We start from the raw sequence: 15,735 nt of genomic DNA, 5'->3' as shown, positions 1-15,735 counted from the left end.
GGTTTCATGGCTCCCCGCTTCGTACCTCAATACTCAGCGCTGGAGATGTTCATTTGTAGAGATCCAGATGCATCTTCCTGCGTCTCAGGCTGGTTCCGTGGTTGTTTAGGCTGGTCTGGTACCTATCCAGCTCGACTCGGGGGACCGGCTGAAAAAGGTGTCTCCTACTCCTCAGCCATCTTAACTCCTCCCCCCACTGATGTATCCTTATCCTTCTTAAGCTGTCTTTGTTTGGGTTTGGTATCAGGATTGTGCCAGCTTTGTTCACTTTACAAATGTGTATCTTATAGAGAAATATTTCCTTTGTGCCGCTGGCTGTTCAGTTCTGTTACTCCAGCTTTGCCAGTGGCAGGACAGATTTTTACTTACTAAGTCTGAGCTAATTTTTGTTTTCTCAATTCAGTGACGATGGCCTGAGTGAGTTTTAATTTTTAAAATTCATTAAATTTTTTAATGGCCTAATTAACCTTCTATTTGGGTGTTTGAAAAGAATGTCTGGTGAAGTACAAAGTCCAGTATCTATTAAATGGAGTTTATCGAGTCTTTTTCCTTATTTTGAGTCTACTCTTAATTTCTGAGAGTTGTGCTGAGGATGTACAAGTCTCTTCTCTCCCAGTTCCCCTCTCCACCCACAATAATTGTACTTGTTTCTATTTTAGGAACATTAATTCTGAATAGTTTTCCCTCTTTACGTTGGCTGCCGGAGAGCCCCCAGCCAGTTGTGGGATTCCTTCCAGCAAGTGCTGGATGGCTTGCTTTTTATATTTGTTGAGCTGGGGATTCATCTGTAAGGTCCTTTGCTTGCTTGCTTCCCCCCCCCACCCTTACTTTCCTTTCTGCTTCTATCACTCCTCTAAATCTTATCCTGTTTCAGTATTTGTTTGCAAGACACCATAAGTCATTGTATTCAGTGGGATCTAAATATATTTAGTTGTACAAATTTAATTAAATCACCTCTAAATTTTACTGGTGGAGAATGCTATAATTTCTCTCGTTTTATTTCAGTTACTGAACTGTACTAGATGAGGCAGGACATGCATATTCTGTTCAGTATAAATGCCGTTTTTCTTTCTTTTTTTTTTTTTTTTTTAACTGTAGGACTTCAGACATATACTAAGGCCTGTTCTATACTGGTAATTATATACTGTCCTACTCTTGAGCTAAAGGATAGAAGATAGAAGTATAACAAGAACTCCATTGTTTCTTGCTTGTTCTATTAATATGAATTCATTAGATATCATTTACTGCTGAACCCCATGAATCCAGGCAGTGCACTCTTAAGCTCAGCCCAGTTGTATGTTTCCAGATGATCTGCAAAATAGACTGGAACAAATACCCAGTAGTCTGAGTAATTTGGGGAATTTTGTTAAAAACCAGGTGAATAATGCTAGTGTTACAACCTTGAGAAAATGACCCACTTTGAACTGTAATTTTCTCACTTAGAAGATGTGAGAAAATTATTATACTTCAGTGTCTTATGTAAATACTGTATGCAAAAGGACATCTTAATACATTTTTGGGTTTATTGATTTCTCTCTTGCATATGTGATTTCCCTTTTGGGAACCCAGTTTTGTTTTGATCAATATGCCCAATATTTTCGTATCCTTCAATAGTCCACAGAGAGGTGAGCAAGGGGCAGAATTGTGTCCTGCACTTGATACCTTGATGAAAAGCTGCTGAGATGGGCTCGTGTGGAAGTGAAGTTAGAGCATACATGCGTTCTGGCTGACCACAAGTTAACTTGGAAGTTGGTGAAAGCAAGTTTCTTTTTCCAAAATTCCATGGCTACTTGTGTCACAAGGTTATCTAGGGAATGAATGGTTCCTAACTTTTGGTCATGGATCCAGAACCATTCTGGAAATAAGGATGCTAATTCATGTGACAAATCTGTGTATCTCCAGTGAAACAATCCTGCTGAAAATTTTTTCCCTCTTTTTAATTTTTGTTTGTTTTTTTGAGCTAGACACAGCTCCGAAAGCAGCTAATTCACGAATTGATGCACCCTGTGTTGAGCGGAGAACTGCAGCCCCGGTCCATTTCAGTGGAGGGGAGTGCCCTTTTAATAGGCGCTTCTAACTCTCTAGTGGCCGATCACTTACAAAGATGTGGCTACGAGTATTCACTCTCTGTTTTCTTTTCGGAAAGTGGTTTGGCCAAAGAAAAGGTAAAGTCTTTCCTTTTCTGCTTTTGAATTTTCTATTAACAGCTTCTTTCTGAGCTAACAGTAAATGCTGCATAATAGCGCAGTAGTCCTTGGCTAGTGAGGTCCGTTTCCCATTCGTCTTCGAATTCACCTCATATATGCTATCACGTAACAAAGCAGAAGTACTAAAGTTGATTGTTTATTGTTATCAATTCCTTGGAATCCTGATTAGTCTTTGGTTAAAATTGTGATGTGTAGAATCACTGTTTTGGAGCTGGAATTGACCTCCCGTTCTGTGGAGTCTACTAAGACTCACAGTTGCCATTTATGTTGAATGTCTGTTGTAAGATTGTCCCTGTACTAGTCACACTGCAGGTGTTACCTGTATTACAGATGAGGAACCAGCCTCTGAAGAGGTGAAGTACTTTGCTCAAGGTCACATGATTTGTAAATATCAATGAGGGCCGTAAATCTAGATCTCTAAAATGTGGTGTTCTTACTGTGTTCAAGTCTCTTCAGATAGTTCTGTTCCTTAGGATTACACAAGAGAAGTGAGGGATATAGTAGTTGTTAAAAATCTATGGAATTCTCAAATACTAAAACACCTGTTTTTACCAATTTTCTAATTACTTTAACAGTAATGGTGGAGAAATCCAGTCACACTTGATTATTTTAAAGGCTGATACAGCAGACTTTGTCTATTTTTTTTAATAGACTTAATTTTTTAGAGCAGTTGAGGTTCAGAGCAAAATTGAGCAGAAAGGAGGATATCCCATATGCTCCCTGCTCCTACACATGCATAGCCTCCCCTACTAGCAACATGTTTTGTTATATACTTGATTTTTTAATTTACTTATTTATTTTCTTAAGGAGGCAGGGAGAGGCAGAAAGATGAAGAGAGAGCATCTTAAGCAGGCTCCATGCCCATTGTAGAGCCCGCAGCAGGACTCGATCTCACGACCCTGGGATCATGACCTGAGCCAAAATCAAGAGTCAGATGCTTAACCAACTGAACCACCTAGGTGCCCGCATTATATATATTTTTGCCATAGAATCTACATTGTCACATCTTGTCACCTAAAGTCCATGGCTTATTTATTTTTTAAAAGATTTGAGAGCAAGAGAGAGCAGGAGCAGGGGGAGGGGCAGGGGGAGAAGCAGACTCCCTGCTCAGCAGGGAGCCAGACACGGGGCTCAATCCCAGGCCCCTGGGACCATGACCTGAGCCGAAGGCAGATGCTTAACCACCTGAGCCACCTAGGCACCCCTAAAGTCCATAGTTTAACTCTTGGTGTTGTCTCTTTTTATTCTTTATCTTATCTATAATTGACTAAAAGTTTCATATTCATATGTTTTAAGAAAATAAGAACAGTGTTAGTATTTGAAAATTCAAATATGCTGTATTTATTTATTAACAACTAAATTTTACTTATCAACATTAGGAGTTCTTGTTTGGTCCATCAGTTTTGTTGTTGTTTGTTTTTTTGTTTAAAGTAAGCTCTAAGCCCAATGTGAGGTGGACCTCAAGATCAAGAGTCACATGTTCTACCGACTGAGCCAGCCAGGCACCCCTAAGTTTCTAATTATGTTTCACAATTTTGCTTATTGCATGAGTAATTGTCAATTACATAGTTGTTAAAGCAGTAGTTAATCCAGTTCACATACTTAAAGGTTTCTACTCTAAAATGCTGTGCAGAATATTTTCTGTAAAGGAAAACCACTTGAAAACCTATCCATGTTCTCAGGGTAGACGTAGTGAATGATAAGTACTGTAGTAGAAATATGTATTAAGAATAGCCACCCAAGGGGTACCTGGGTAGCTCAGTTGGTTAGGCATCTGCCTTTGGCTCAGGTCATGATGCTGGAGTCCCAGGATCGGGCCCCCACATCGGGCTCCCTGCTGAGTGGGGAGTCTGCTTATCCCTCTGCCCCTCACCCTGCTTGCTTGAGCATTCTCTCTCTCTCTCTCTCTCTCCCTCTCCCCCTCCCTCCCTCCCCCCCTTCTTTCTCTCTCAAGTAAATAAATAAAATCTTAAAAAAAAAAAAAAGCCACCCAAAATGTTTAAGACTATTTTAGGTATGCTTTAGTTATTCATTGTGGAAAAGACAGTAAAACTTTATTTGTATTTTAAGCAATAGTACTTTAAAAACTTTATTGCAGTTGAAAGACCCTGAAATTCACACATGTATTCACTGGTTCATCAGCTATTTGAGTGTTTGTAATCCATAGGCATTAACCATTTAGACATATTAGACCTATTATTTACAGTGTGAAATATTTGGAGGTTAATTATGTGATCAAGAAAAATAGTTTAAAAAAAAAAAAAGAAAAATAGTTTATCCTTGTGATTTTAATATGTTTGTTATTGGTAGTATAAGAAAGTGCTTCAATTTTATATTTTTAGCATGATTATAATATTTTCTATTTTAATCTGCAGTGTGATTCTTAGTCTTCAGAAATGTCCTAGTTTATCATTTATACATTGATATAAAAACATGTCTCACTTTTCTTTTCCTTAAGGTATTTACTATGCAAGATCTCTTACAACTCATTAAAATCAACCCTGAATCCAGTCTCTACAAATCACTGGTAGGATTGTTTAATTTTTATAACCTGCTTTGTTCTGTTAATTGTAACTGAACAGTTGAATAAAGATAAAATATTTTCTTTTAACAGATTTCAGGATTTGATAAAGAAAACAAAGGTAGGAGCCTTCATCTTTGTAGAAAATAGCAACATTTTTGTCGTGTACTTTTTCCTGTAAACCTATGAAAGTAATAATTTTGAGGGGTATGAGTAGGGAATTTAATATGAATTTGAGTTTCCATGCTGTGACAGTACCTTACTGTTTTATCTAATTTCTAAAAAAAGATTTTATTTAAGTAATCTCTACACCCAACATGGAGCTTGAACTCATGACCCTAAGATCAGGCGTCACATGCTCCACTGATTGAGCCAGCCAGGCACCCCAATACCTTACCTTTTAAATAAACAGAACTATGCATCTATTTTGGCAAATGTAGCTCACTTCCCCAAATTTCACTCTTCTTAATTGCTCTTAGATACTCAAAAAAACTATAGACAGAAGTTGATAGAACCCTAGAAATGATGTGAAAGCTACATTTTATAAAGATGCCCACTGTTGGGAACATTTCCACCCACACAAACTAACAATTTTAAGGCTAGGTTTCTTGGTGGCCTAGATCTCCCCCTCAAGTACAGTTAGTAGATTATTAATATTTAATTAAAGAATGAAGTATCTGGTCAGTAATAAGTGTTGCATATATATTTTTTATTAAGTGTTTATATGAGCCTGATAAATTGCTTTAATCTTGGCCTTGATAAAACGTTCATAGGGTCCATAACATGCCGGACCATGGACTTTGTAGCATGAACTTAAGCTGGTAATTTGCCTGTAATGCACATCCTTTAGGTCTATTTTAAATAATCTGTAACATTATGTGGTGGCCCTTTTGTGTTGGTGTGTTCCTGGATTTTGTCTGTTGCCAGTATTGCTACCATTCCCAGTAGGGCATTCATTCAGAACTTAACATTCAGCAAACATTTGAGTACTTAGTTTCTGCCAACCAGTAGTTTGTGACTTAATTGCCTAGCGTCTTGGGAGTAATGTTAGCAGAGGATGAGTAAATCAGATCACAAGGCATTCTGGAGTGTTTGCGAAGCAGGTCATCCATACTGAACTTCAGGATGGTAAATGATCCTACATTCAGTATTCCAAGACGGTGCTATCTAATGTAAATTTCCTGTAATGATGGGGATGTCCATGTCTGTGCTATCTGATATGGTGGCTGCTAGCCGTGTGTGGCTATTAAACATTTGAAGTGTGGCTGATGTAACTGAAGAACTGAATCTTAAATTTAAATAGGCACACGTGAATAGTGGTTATGGTACTGCTCTTTCAGAAGGAAACTCGGAGACTAAAGGGATATTAAGAAATAATCCACTTATGATAGGTATTTCATATCCTCTTTAAAAATAATTTTTCACCTCTGCACACTCTGTTTAAATGCTTCTGGTTCAGAAAGACATGTGGTTAACAGCTCTTACCAGCTTCACCCAGCATTCTAGTATAAGTTCTGAAATTCAGAAAAACTATGCATAGCAGACACGTCAGGCATCCTCATGGCAAAATTTGGGTAGAACTCTTTGCTGACACTAAAATAGCTATTGTTAAAATGAAATAATTTTAAGAATTTGTGGCTTCCAATTAAGAAATTTAGAACATCAGAAAACATGTAGGAAAATATTTTGTGCCTAACTGTTGCTTTTGCCCTAACAGAGACCTATAGTTTTATCTTAACTCTGTCTGTATTCGAGGATGCTGGGTTGTTGAATGGCCATAGTACTTTCCCCCTAGATTACACTTACTCATCCTTTCCACCCCTAACTTTTCAGAGGTAATAATGCCAAGAAAAAAGCTGTGCAGAGAATTTGGATGAGGGCAGAAAATTTGGACATTGTCTCTTTGTTTTCTGGAACTTAATATCCTTACCTGTGGTGGGTAAAAGAATAGCTACATCTATCAGTGGGACAGAACAGCGAGCCCAGAAATCAGTCTATACAATACAGTTGACCCTTGAACAACACGGGGGTTAGGGGTGGAAAGGTAGAAAGCCCCACCACGGCTGCTGCACAGTCCAAATCCACGTAGAATTGTTGACTCCCCCAAAACTAACAGCCTGATGTTGACTGGAAGCCTTACTGATAACATAAACTGTCAACGCATATTTTGTGTGTTAAATGTATTATATACCATACTCTCAAAGTAAGCCAGAGAAGAGCATGTCCTTACGAATCAAAACAAAAAGTACATTACAGTACTGTCCTATATTGATTGAAAAAATCCCCATATAAAACCTGTGTTGTTCAAGGGTCAACCGTATACTCAACTGATTTTTGATAAAGGGTGAAGGTAGTTCAAGGGAGGAAGGATGGTCTTTTCCACACGTGATGCTGGGACAATTGGACACTCATACACAAAACTGAACCTAGACACAGACCTTACACCTTACATAAGAATTAAATCAGAATAAACTGTAAATCTAATTTTAAATATCAAACTATAAAACTTATGTAAGAAAACATTAAAACATGTATGTGACCTTCCGTTTGGTGATGAGATAGAACACTAAAAGCATATATGAAAGAAAAGAATTGACCAGTTAGACTTTATTAAAATGAAAAATATCTGCTCTGAAAGACACTGAGAATGAAAAGACAAGCCCCAGACTGGTAGAAAATATTTGCAAAGGACACATCTCCTAAAAGACTTGCATTAAAAATACACAAAGAACTCTGAAAGGGACAACCTAGTTAACAAACGGGTAAAGGATCTGAACAGACGTGTCACCAAAGAAGATCTAGAGATGGCAAATAAGCATACAAAAAGATGTTCAGTGGCAGTTGTTATTAGGGCAATGCAAATTAGAACAACAAAGAGATCTCCCCGTACCCCTGTTAGAATGGCAGAAGTCCAGGCTACTTACAACATCAAATGTTGGTGAGGATGTGGAGCAACAGGAACTCCCATTCATTGATAGTGTGAATGCAGAATGGTACAGCTACTTTGGGAGATGGGTAGTTTCTCACAGAGCTAAACATGGTCTTATACCATGTGACAGTGGTGCTCCTAGTTATTTACCGAACTGATTGGAAAACTTAGGTCCACATAGATACCCAGACGTAAATGTTTGTAGCAGCTTTATCATAATTGCCAGAAATTGGGAGCAACCAAAACGTCTTTGAATAGGTGAATGGATAAACAAGCTGTGGTACATCCAGACAATGGAATACTACTTGGCTAAAAGGAAAGAATTGTCAATCCATGCAAAAATAAAATCTGGGATGCTTGGGTGGTGCGGTTGGTTAAGCGTCTGACTCTTGGTTTTGGCTCAGGTCATGATATCAGGGTCGTGGGGGATCGAGCCCTGCATCAGGCTCCCTGTTCAGTGGGGAGTCTGTTTCTCCCTCTCCCTCTGCTCCTCCCCTCTGCTTGTGCTCTCTCTCTCTCTCTCAAATAAGGTCTTAAAAAAAAAAGTTACAAAAACAAAACTATAGAGCTGGTAAGTGGATTGGTGGTTCCCAGGGATTTGGAGGGAAGGGGTGTAAGAGGTTGAATAGGTGAAGCATAGGGAATTTTTTAGGGTCGTGAAGGTTTTTTGTATGATACTGTAATGGTAGGATATATAGCACTAGATATTGGTCAAAGCCTGTAGAGGTTTATAGTGCAAAGGGTGAACCTTAATAAATGCAAATTTAGGAGGTCAGGTGATCCCAGGATGGACTGCAGACTGATAAAACCATCGAATAACCTCACTGGAGGGGATGGGGAAAAAAAGATGCTGAGCTTGACCAACTTTGGAAATGAAGACTGTAAGGCTAAAAGCAAACGAAACTGTTCATAGGCACTGTATTTGGGGTGATAGTTACTTCTCATGGGGGTACTGGTTAACAATTTGGAAACCATTGTGCATGTATGCTGGAACTGAACAATTAATTAAATGGGTTTCTCACTGTTAGAGCTCAATTTCACAGATCAATAAGGAGAAGAGGCTAGAATGGTCCGTGTGGTAATGGATTTTTTGGAGACCTCAGTAAGCTCAGGTTTAGCTTAATATAGATGCAGAGGATATATAGAGGTATTTATAAATATGTATCTACACAGGTTAGTGGAACACAAATTTCCTTGTTCTGCAGGCTGAGAGGGCCTAGAAGCAATGACACCCCAGTAGCCATGGAAAAACCTAGTGCCCGGTTTGGAACACTAAGATTTGGTTTCCAATACCGTTCTGTAGTAATAGGAACCAAGGCTGCCTGGAACAATGGCTCATTCCAGGCCTGGGGCAGAGAATGTACAGGATGGGCATGGAGTCTTTTACAGTGCCAGAGGAAAGGAAATGCTTAATTAAAAAAAAAAATCCACTGTGAAAGAGCTTCCAAAGGCCAAAGCTAGAACAAATGGAGCAACAAAATAAAATAGTGGATTATATAAAATGTTACATAATCACACAGAAATTGAAATACAATGTATAAAATACCCATGAGTCCATACCACTGTAAATAAATGCTTGAATAAATGAGACGAGAGAATTCCTTCTTAGAGGGGGTATATATATGGGGAAGGGGGGGTGAAGAAGTGAACTAATTAGGGGCCTGTGAATAGTACTACAGAACTGGGAAAAGGTGACTATTCTTCACCTAGAATGAGTGAGGGGGAGGAGCGCATCTCGAAAGATTATCTACTGCAGGATCTCAAAGAAAATTTCTGCATGCAATATGTCCACCTTTTCTATAAAGGCAGAGCAGACATGCCTGAGCATAGCAGTAGCAGGAAGGTGTGAGGAGAGAACAGCCGGACTAGGGGAAAAACGTCAAGAGAAGATCAGTGGATGAGCCAAAGAGGAATCGCAAGCAATGAATATGAAAGAACAGGGTGTAGATCACATTAGAGGAAGTGAGAAACAGTAGATTTTAAAATCTTCAGAAAAGGGAAAAAACAAAAAGGCCTTTAACTTGGCTGATGCAGAAGCCAAGTCCTTCCAACTGTTTTAAGAAACTAAAAACTTCTAAATTTATACTCATGGTTTAAAAAAAAAAAAAAAGCTTCAAACTATTCAGAAAAGTATAAAGTGAAAGAAAAGTAGAAATTGCTGCCTGTATTCTCTGATCTCCTTTTCCACTGATACCTTGAATGAATAATTTGTTTATCCTACCAGAATTTCGTTTATGAATGTGAATGTGTGTGTGATTAAAACACACGTATAATCATAAATGGGATCATAATTATACTGTTTTGCAATTTGCTTTATTCACTAATATATCTGTCTATTCAGACTAATTATTCTTAAAGAATGTTATTTAACCCCCATTGGTGGAGATTTCATTGTTTTATTGTTTTGCCATTGGAGGCAGTCGGTGTGTAGAGTACACCCATTGTGTCCCTCTGGAAATAATAGCAGTGTAGACTTACAGAAGTGGAATGATGAGGTCAAAGGGCATGTGCATTTGAGAACACACTAACCCTGACAAAATGAGCCATGTCTATTTCCCCATTCCCCTGTTTGGAAGAAGTTGACTTCAACCCTCATGGATGACTTTGAGAGGTTCAAGAGTTCAATGGGGGAAGTCACTGCAAATGTGGTGGAAATAGCAAGACAACCAGAATTGGAGCCTGAAGATGTGACTGAATCACTGCATTCTCAGGATCAAACTTGAACGGATGAGTTGCTTCTTATGGATGAACAGAGGAAGTGGTTTCTTGAGATGGAATCTATTGGTGAAGATGCTTTGAAGGTTGTTGAAATGACAACAAAGGATTTAGATTATTACATAAACGTAGTGGCAAGGTTTGAGAGGATTGACTCCAGTTCTGAAAGAGGTTCTATTTTGAGTAAATCATGTGCTACAGAGAAATTATGAAAGGAAGGGTCAATGTGGCAGGCTTCATTGTTGTCCTGTTGTTGGCCACAGCCACCCCACCTCCGCCAGCCGCCACCCTGGTTAGTTATCAGCCATCAACACCAAGGCAAGACCTACCACCAGCAAGGTTATGACTGGCGGAAAGCTCAAATGATGGCTAGTATCTTTTAGCAATATTTTTAAATTAAGATATGTATGTTGCTTGTTTTAGACATAATGCTATTGCTTAGTAGGCTCGGGTATAGTGGAAACATTACTTTTATATACGTGCTGGGAAACCTTCATTAGACTTGATTTATTGTGATACTCATTGTATTGCACTGGTCTGGAACCGAAATCACAGGATCGCTAAGGTATTCCTGTATTTTTTTTTTTTTTTTATGGTTGTGCCCCAGTTAATTTAATGCTACAATTGATGAATCTGATAGCATTATGGACAATGCAATCATGAACATTGTTGTATATACATATTTTTCAATAAAAATGGATAATACAAAATGCAGGTATTATAAATATAGCTTGGTAAACCATCAAAAAATAAATGTACCCAGGAAATACCTCCCACATAAGAAATAGAACGTATCCCAGAAGCCCCCCCTGTATCCTTCCCAATCACTACGCTTTCCCTGTTACCCAATCTTAACTGCTATTCTGATATATAGCGCCATAGATTATTAATGCCTGTTTTTACACTTTATATACATGGAATCCTACAATATATCTTATTTTGAGTATGGCTTCTTTCAGCATTATGACATTGATTCATACTATTTTAGCATTGGTTTGTTCATATTAATTGCTATGTATTATTCCATTGCATGCGTATACTGTTATTTTTTATTCAAGTATAATTAATACAGTGTTATATTAGTTTCAGGTGTACAGTGTAGTGATTCAACAATTCTATATATTTCTCGGTACTGATTGCAACACGCAACAAGTATACTCTTAATCCCCTTTATCTATTTCACTCATCTCCCCACCCACCTCCTCTCTGGCAACCATCAGTTCTCTGTATCTGAGAGTCTCTTTCCTTTGTTTCTCCATTTATTTCTTAAAGTCTACATGCGAGTGAAGTCATGAGTTTCTCTGACATTTCCTTTAGCGTTATACCCTCTACTTCCACCCATGTTATTGCAAATGGCAAGATTTCATTCTTTTTTATGGTTGGATGGTAATTCCAGTGTGTGTGTGTGATAATTCCAGTGTATGTGTGAATCCAATAACTTGTGTGTATATATACCCCATCTTCTTTATCCATTCATCTATTGACAGACGCTTGAGTTGTTTCCATATCTCACCTATTGTAAATAATGCTGCAATAAACATAAGGATGCATATATCTTTTCAAATTAGTGTTTTCATATGCCTTGGGTAAATACCCAGTACTGGAATTACTGGATCATGTGGTATTTCTATTTTTAATTTTTTGAGGAACCTCCATACTATTTTCCACAGTGGCTGCACCAGTTTGCATTCCCACCAACAGTGCACTAGGGTTCCTTTTGTTTCTTGCATTGTTGATTTTAGCCATTCTAACAGGCGTGAGGTGATTTCTCAGTGTGGCTTTGATTTACATTTCCTTGATAGTGAATGATGTTGAGCCTCTTTTCATGTGTCTGTTGGCCATCTGGATGGTTTTGGAAAAATGTGTATTCAGGTCCTCTGCCCATTTATTTATTGGATTGTTTTATTGTGTTGAATTGTATAAGTCCTTTATTTTTGGGATATTAATCCCTTATTGGATATATCATTTGCAAGTATTTTCTGCCGTTCAGTAGGTTGCCTTTTTGTTTTGTTGATGGTTTCCTTTGCTGTGCAGAAGCTCATTATTTTGGTGTGGTCCTAATGGCTTAGTTTTGCTTTCGTTTCCTTTGCCTGAGAAGACCTGTCTGGAAAAATGTTTCTACAGTTGATGGCAGAGATATTACTGCCCATGTTTTCTTCCAGTAATTTTATGGTTTCAGGTCTCACATTTAGGACTTTAATCCATTTTGAGTTTATTTTTGTGTATGGTGTAAGATAGCAGTCCAGTTTCATTGTTTTGCGTGTGGTTGTCCAGTTTGCACAAGATCATTTGTTGAAGAGACTGTTTTTTCCCCATTGTATATTCTTGCCTCCTTTGTTGTAGGAGTTCACACATAATTGACTGTTGTTGTAGTGTTCACACTTAATTGGCCATATAAGCATGGGTTTATTTCTGGACTCTTCTATTCTGTTCCATTGATCTGTGTGTCTGATGTTGTGCCAGTAGCATACTGTTTTGATTACTACAGCTTTGTGGTATATCTTGCAATCTGGGATTGTGATACCTCCCACTTTGTTCTTCTTTCTCAAGGTTGTTTTGGCTATTTGGGGGTCTTTTGTGGTTCCATACAAATTTTAGTATTATTCTAGTTCTGTGAAAAATGTTTTTGGTGTTTTGATAGAGATTGCATTGAATCTGTAGATTGCTTTGGGTAGTATGGACCTTTTAACAATACTGGTTCTCTCAATCCATGAGCACGAAATACCTTTCCGTTCATATCATCTTCAGTTTCTTTCATCAGTGTTTTATGATTTCATAGTATAGGTCTTTCCGCTATATTAAGTTTGCTTCTAGGTATTTTATTTTTGGGGCAATTGTAAATGCCATTGGTTTAATTTAAAAAAATAGACCTACTTTGTTGAGAGTTTTTATCATGAGTGGATGTTGTACATTGTTAAATGCTTTTTCTTCATCTATTGAGATGAGCATATGGTTTTTATCTTTTCCATTATTAATGTGATATATCACCTTGTTTGATTTGCAGATATTTGTATCACACTTGTATCCATGGAATAAATCCCACTTGATCATGGTGAATAATTCTTGTAATGTATTGTTGGATTTGATTTGCCAATATATTTTTTTAAGATTTTATTTATTTATTTGACAGAGAGACAGAGAGAGAGGGAACACAAGCAGGGGGAGTGGGAGAGGAAGAAGCAGGCTCACAGTGCAAGAGCTTGATGTGGGACTCGATCCCATAACGCCGGGATCACGCCCTGAGCCGAAGGCAGACGCCTAACAACTGAGCCACCCCGGCGCCCCAGATTTGCCAATATTTTGTTGAGGATTTTTGTGTCTATGTTCATCAGAGATACTGGCCTGTAGTTTTTTGGGGCTTTTTGTTTGTTTGGTTTTTGTTTTGTTTTTGGTAGTGTCTTTATCTGATTTTGGTATCTGTAATTCTGGCTTTGTAGAATGAATTTGGAATCTTTCCTTCCCCTCTGTTTTTGGGAGTAGTTTTATTTTTATTTATTTATTTTTAAAGATTCTATTTATGTGAAAAAGAGCAAGTGGGCACCAGCAGGGGAAGGCCCAGAGGGAGAAGGAGAAGCAGGCTCACCGCTGAGCAGGGAGCCCGACGAGAGGCCCGATCCCAGGGCCCTAGGATCATGACCTGAGCCTAAGGCAGACTCTTAACCGACTGAACCACCCAGGCGCCCCAGGAATAGTTTTAGAATAATAGGTATTAACTCCTCTTTAAATGTTTGGTAGAATTCACCTGTGAAGCCATCTGGTTCTGAACTTCTTTTGGTGGGAGTTTTTGATTACTGACTCACTTTCATTGCTAGTAATTGGTCTATTCAGATTTCCTGTTTCTTCCTGATTCAGTTTTCAAGGTTATATGTTTCTAGGAATTGATCCATTTCTTCCTGGTTGTCCAGTTTGTTGGCATATAATTTTTTTGTGATATTCTCTTATTTTTAAAAAAGATGTTTTTAAAAGATTTGATTTTAGAAAGAGTGTGTNCACTCAAGTCAGGGGGAGGAACAGTGAGAGAGGGAGAGAGAGAATCTCAGACTCCTCACTGAGCACAGAGCCCAACACAGGGCTCGATCTCATGCCCCCAAGATCATGACCTGAGCTGAAATCAAGAGTTGGATGCTTAACTGACTGAGCCACCCAGGCGCCCTGATATTCTTTTTATACTCCTTTGCATTTCTGTGGTGTTGGTTGTTATTTCTCCTCCTTCATTTCTGATTTTATTTATTTGAGTCTTTTTTATGAGTCTGGTTAAAGGTTTATCAATTAGTTGATCGTTTCAGAGAACCAGCTCCTGGTTTCACTGATCTGTTCTTTGTTTTTTTTTAGTCTTTTATTTCATTTATTTCTGCTCCAATCTTTTTAATTTTTTTCCTTCTGGCTTTAGGCTTTGTTCTTTCTCTAGCTCTTTTAGGTGTAAGGTTACAATATTTATTTGAGATTTTTCTTGCTTTGTGGTATAAGCCTGCATTGTTAAAATCTTGCCTCTTTAACAGCTTTTGCTGCATCCTGAAGATTTTGGACCATTGTGTTTTCATTTTCCTTTGTCTCCATGTATTTTTTGATTTGCTCTTTGATTTCTTGGTTGACCCATTCATTGTTTAGTAGCATGATATTTAGCCTTCGTGTATTTGTGTTCTTTCCAGATTTTTTTCTTGAGGTTGGTTTCTAGTTGCATACTGTTGTGGTTGGAAAAGATGTATGACTGACTTCAGTCTTGTTGAATTTGAGGCTTGTTTTGTGACCTAACGTGATCTGTTTTGGAGAATGTTTACTGTGCACTTGAAAAGAATGTGTATTCTGTTTTAAGATGGAACCTTTTTTTTTTAAAGATTTTATTTATTTGAGAGATAGGGTGTACAAGCAGGGGGAGAGGCAGAAGCAGGCTCTCTGCTGAGCAGGGATCCCCACAAGGGGGTCACTCCCAGGACCCTGGGATCATGACCTGAGTTGAAGGCAGATGCCCAACTGACTGCGCCACCCAGGCACCCCAGATGGAACCTTTTGAATGTATCTGTTAGCCCCATCTGGTCCAGCATGTCCTTCAAAGCCACTGTTTCCTTATTGATTTTCTGTCTGGATGATCTGTCCATTGATGTAAGCGGGGTGTTAAACTCCCTTACTATTATTGTATTACAATCAATTACTTCCATTATGTTTGTTATTAGCTGTTTTATATATTTGGGTGCTACTGTGTTGGGTGCATAAGTATTTACATTTTTCTATCTTTTTTTTTTCTTTTAAGATTTTATTTTTAAGTAATCTCTACACCCAGCATGGAGCTTGAACTCACAACTCAGAGATCAAGAGTTGCATGCTCCACCAACTAAGCCAGCACGGTGCCCCACAATTGTTGTATC

The 15,735-nt window shown here is 38.2% G+C and overlaps 1 protein-coding gene across 13 annotated transcripts in view; it reads left to right on the top strand.

Moving 5' to 3' along the window:
- OFD1 (OFD1 centriole and centriolar satellite protein) overlaps window positions 1-15,735 on the top strand; it is a 77,541-nt gene that overhangs the window by 30,942 nt on the left and 30,864 nt on the right. For 8 of the 13 annotated variants that reach the window (XM_040634322.1, XM_040634315.1, XM_040634365.1 and 5 more), the window contains exons 3-5: window positions 1,965-2,165; window positions 4,666-4,734; window positions 4,822-4,849. In XM_040634322.1, the coding sequence (XP_040490256.1) occupies window positions 1,965-2,165; window positions 4,666-4,734; window positions 4,822-4,849 (298 nt within the window). Of the gene's footprint in view, window positions 1-1,964; window positions 2,166-4,665; window positions 4,735-4,821; window positions 4,850-15,735 lie in introns of those variants that run through there. The other 5 variants (XM_040634346.1, XM_040634335.1, XM_040634377.1 and 2 more) reach the window with 3 other exon arrangements.

Source organism: Ursus maritimus (assembly GCF_017311325.1).
Source record: "Ursus maritimus isolate PB19 chromosome X unlocalized genomic scaffold, ASM1731132v1 scaffold_X1, whole genome shotgun sequence".
NCBI lineage: Eukaryota > Metazoa > Chordata > Mammalia > Carnivora > Ursidae > Ursus > Ursus maritimus.
The sequence above is the reverse complement of the archived record's forward strand: the minus strand, read 5'-3'. Positions and strand labels throughout refer to the sequence as shown.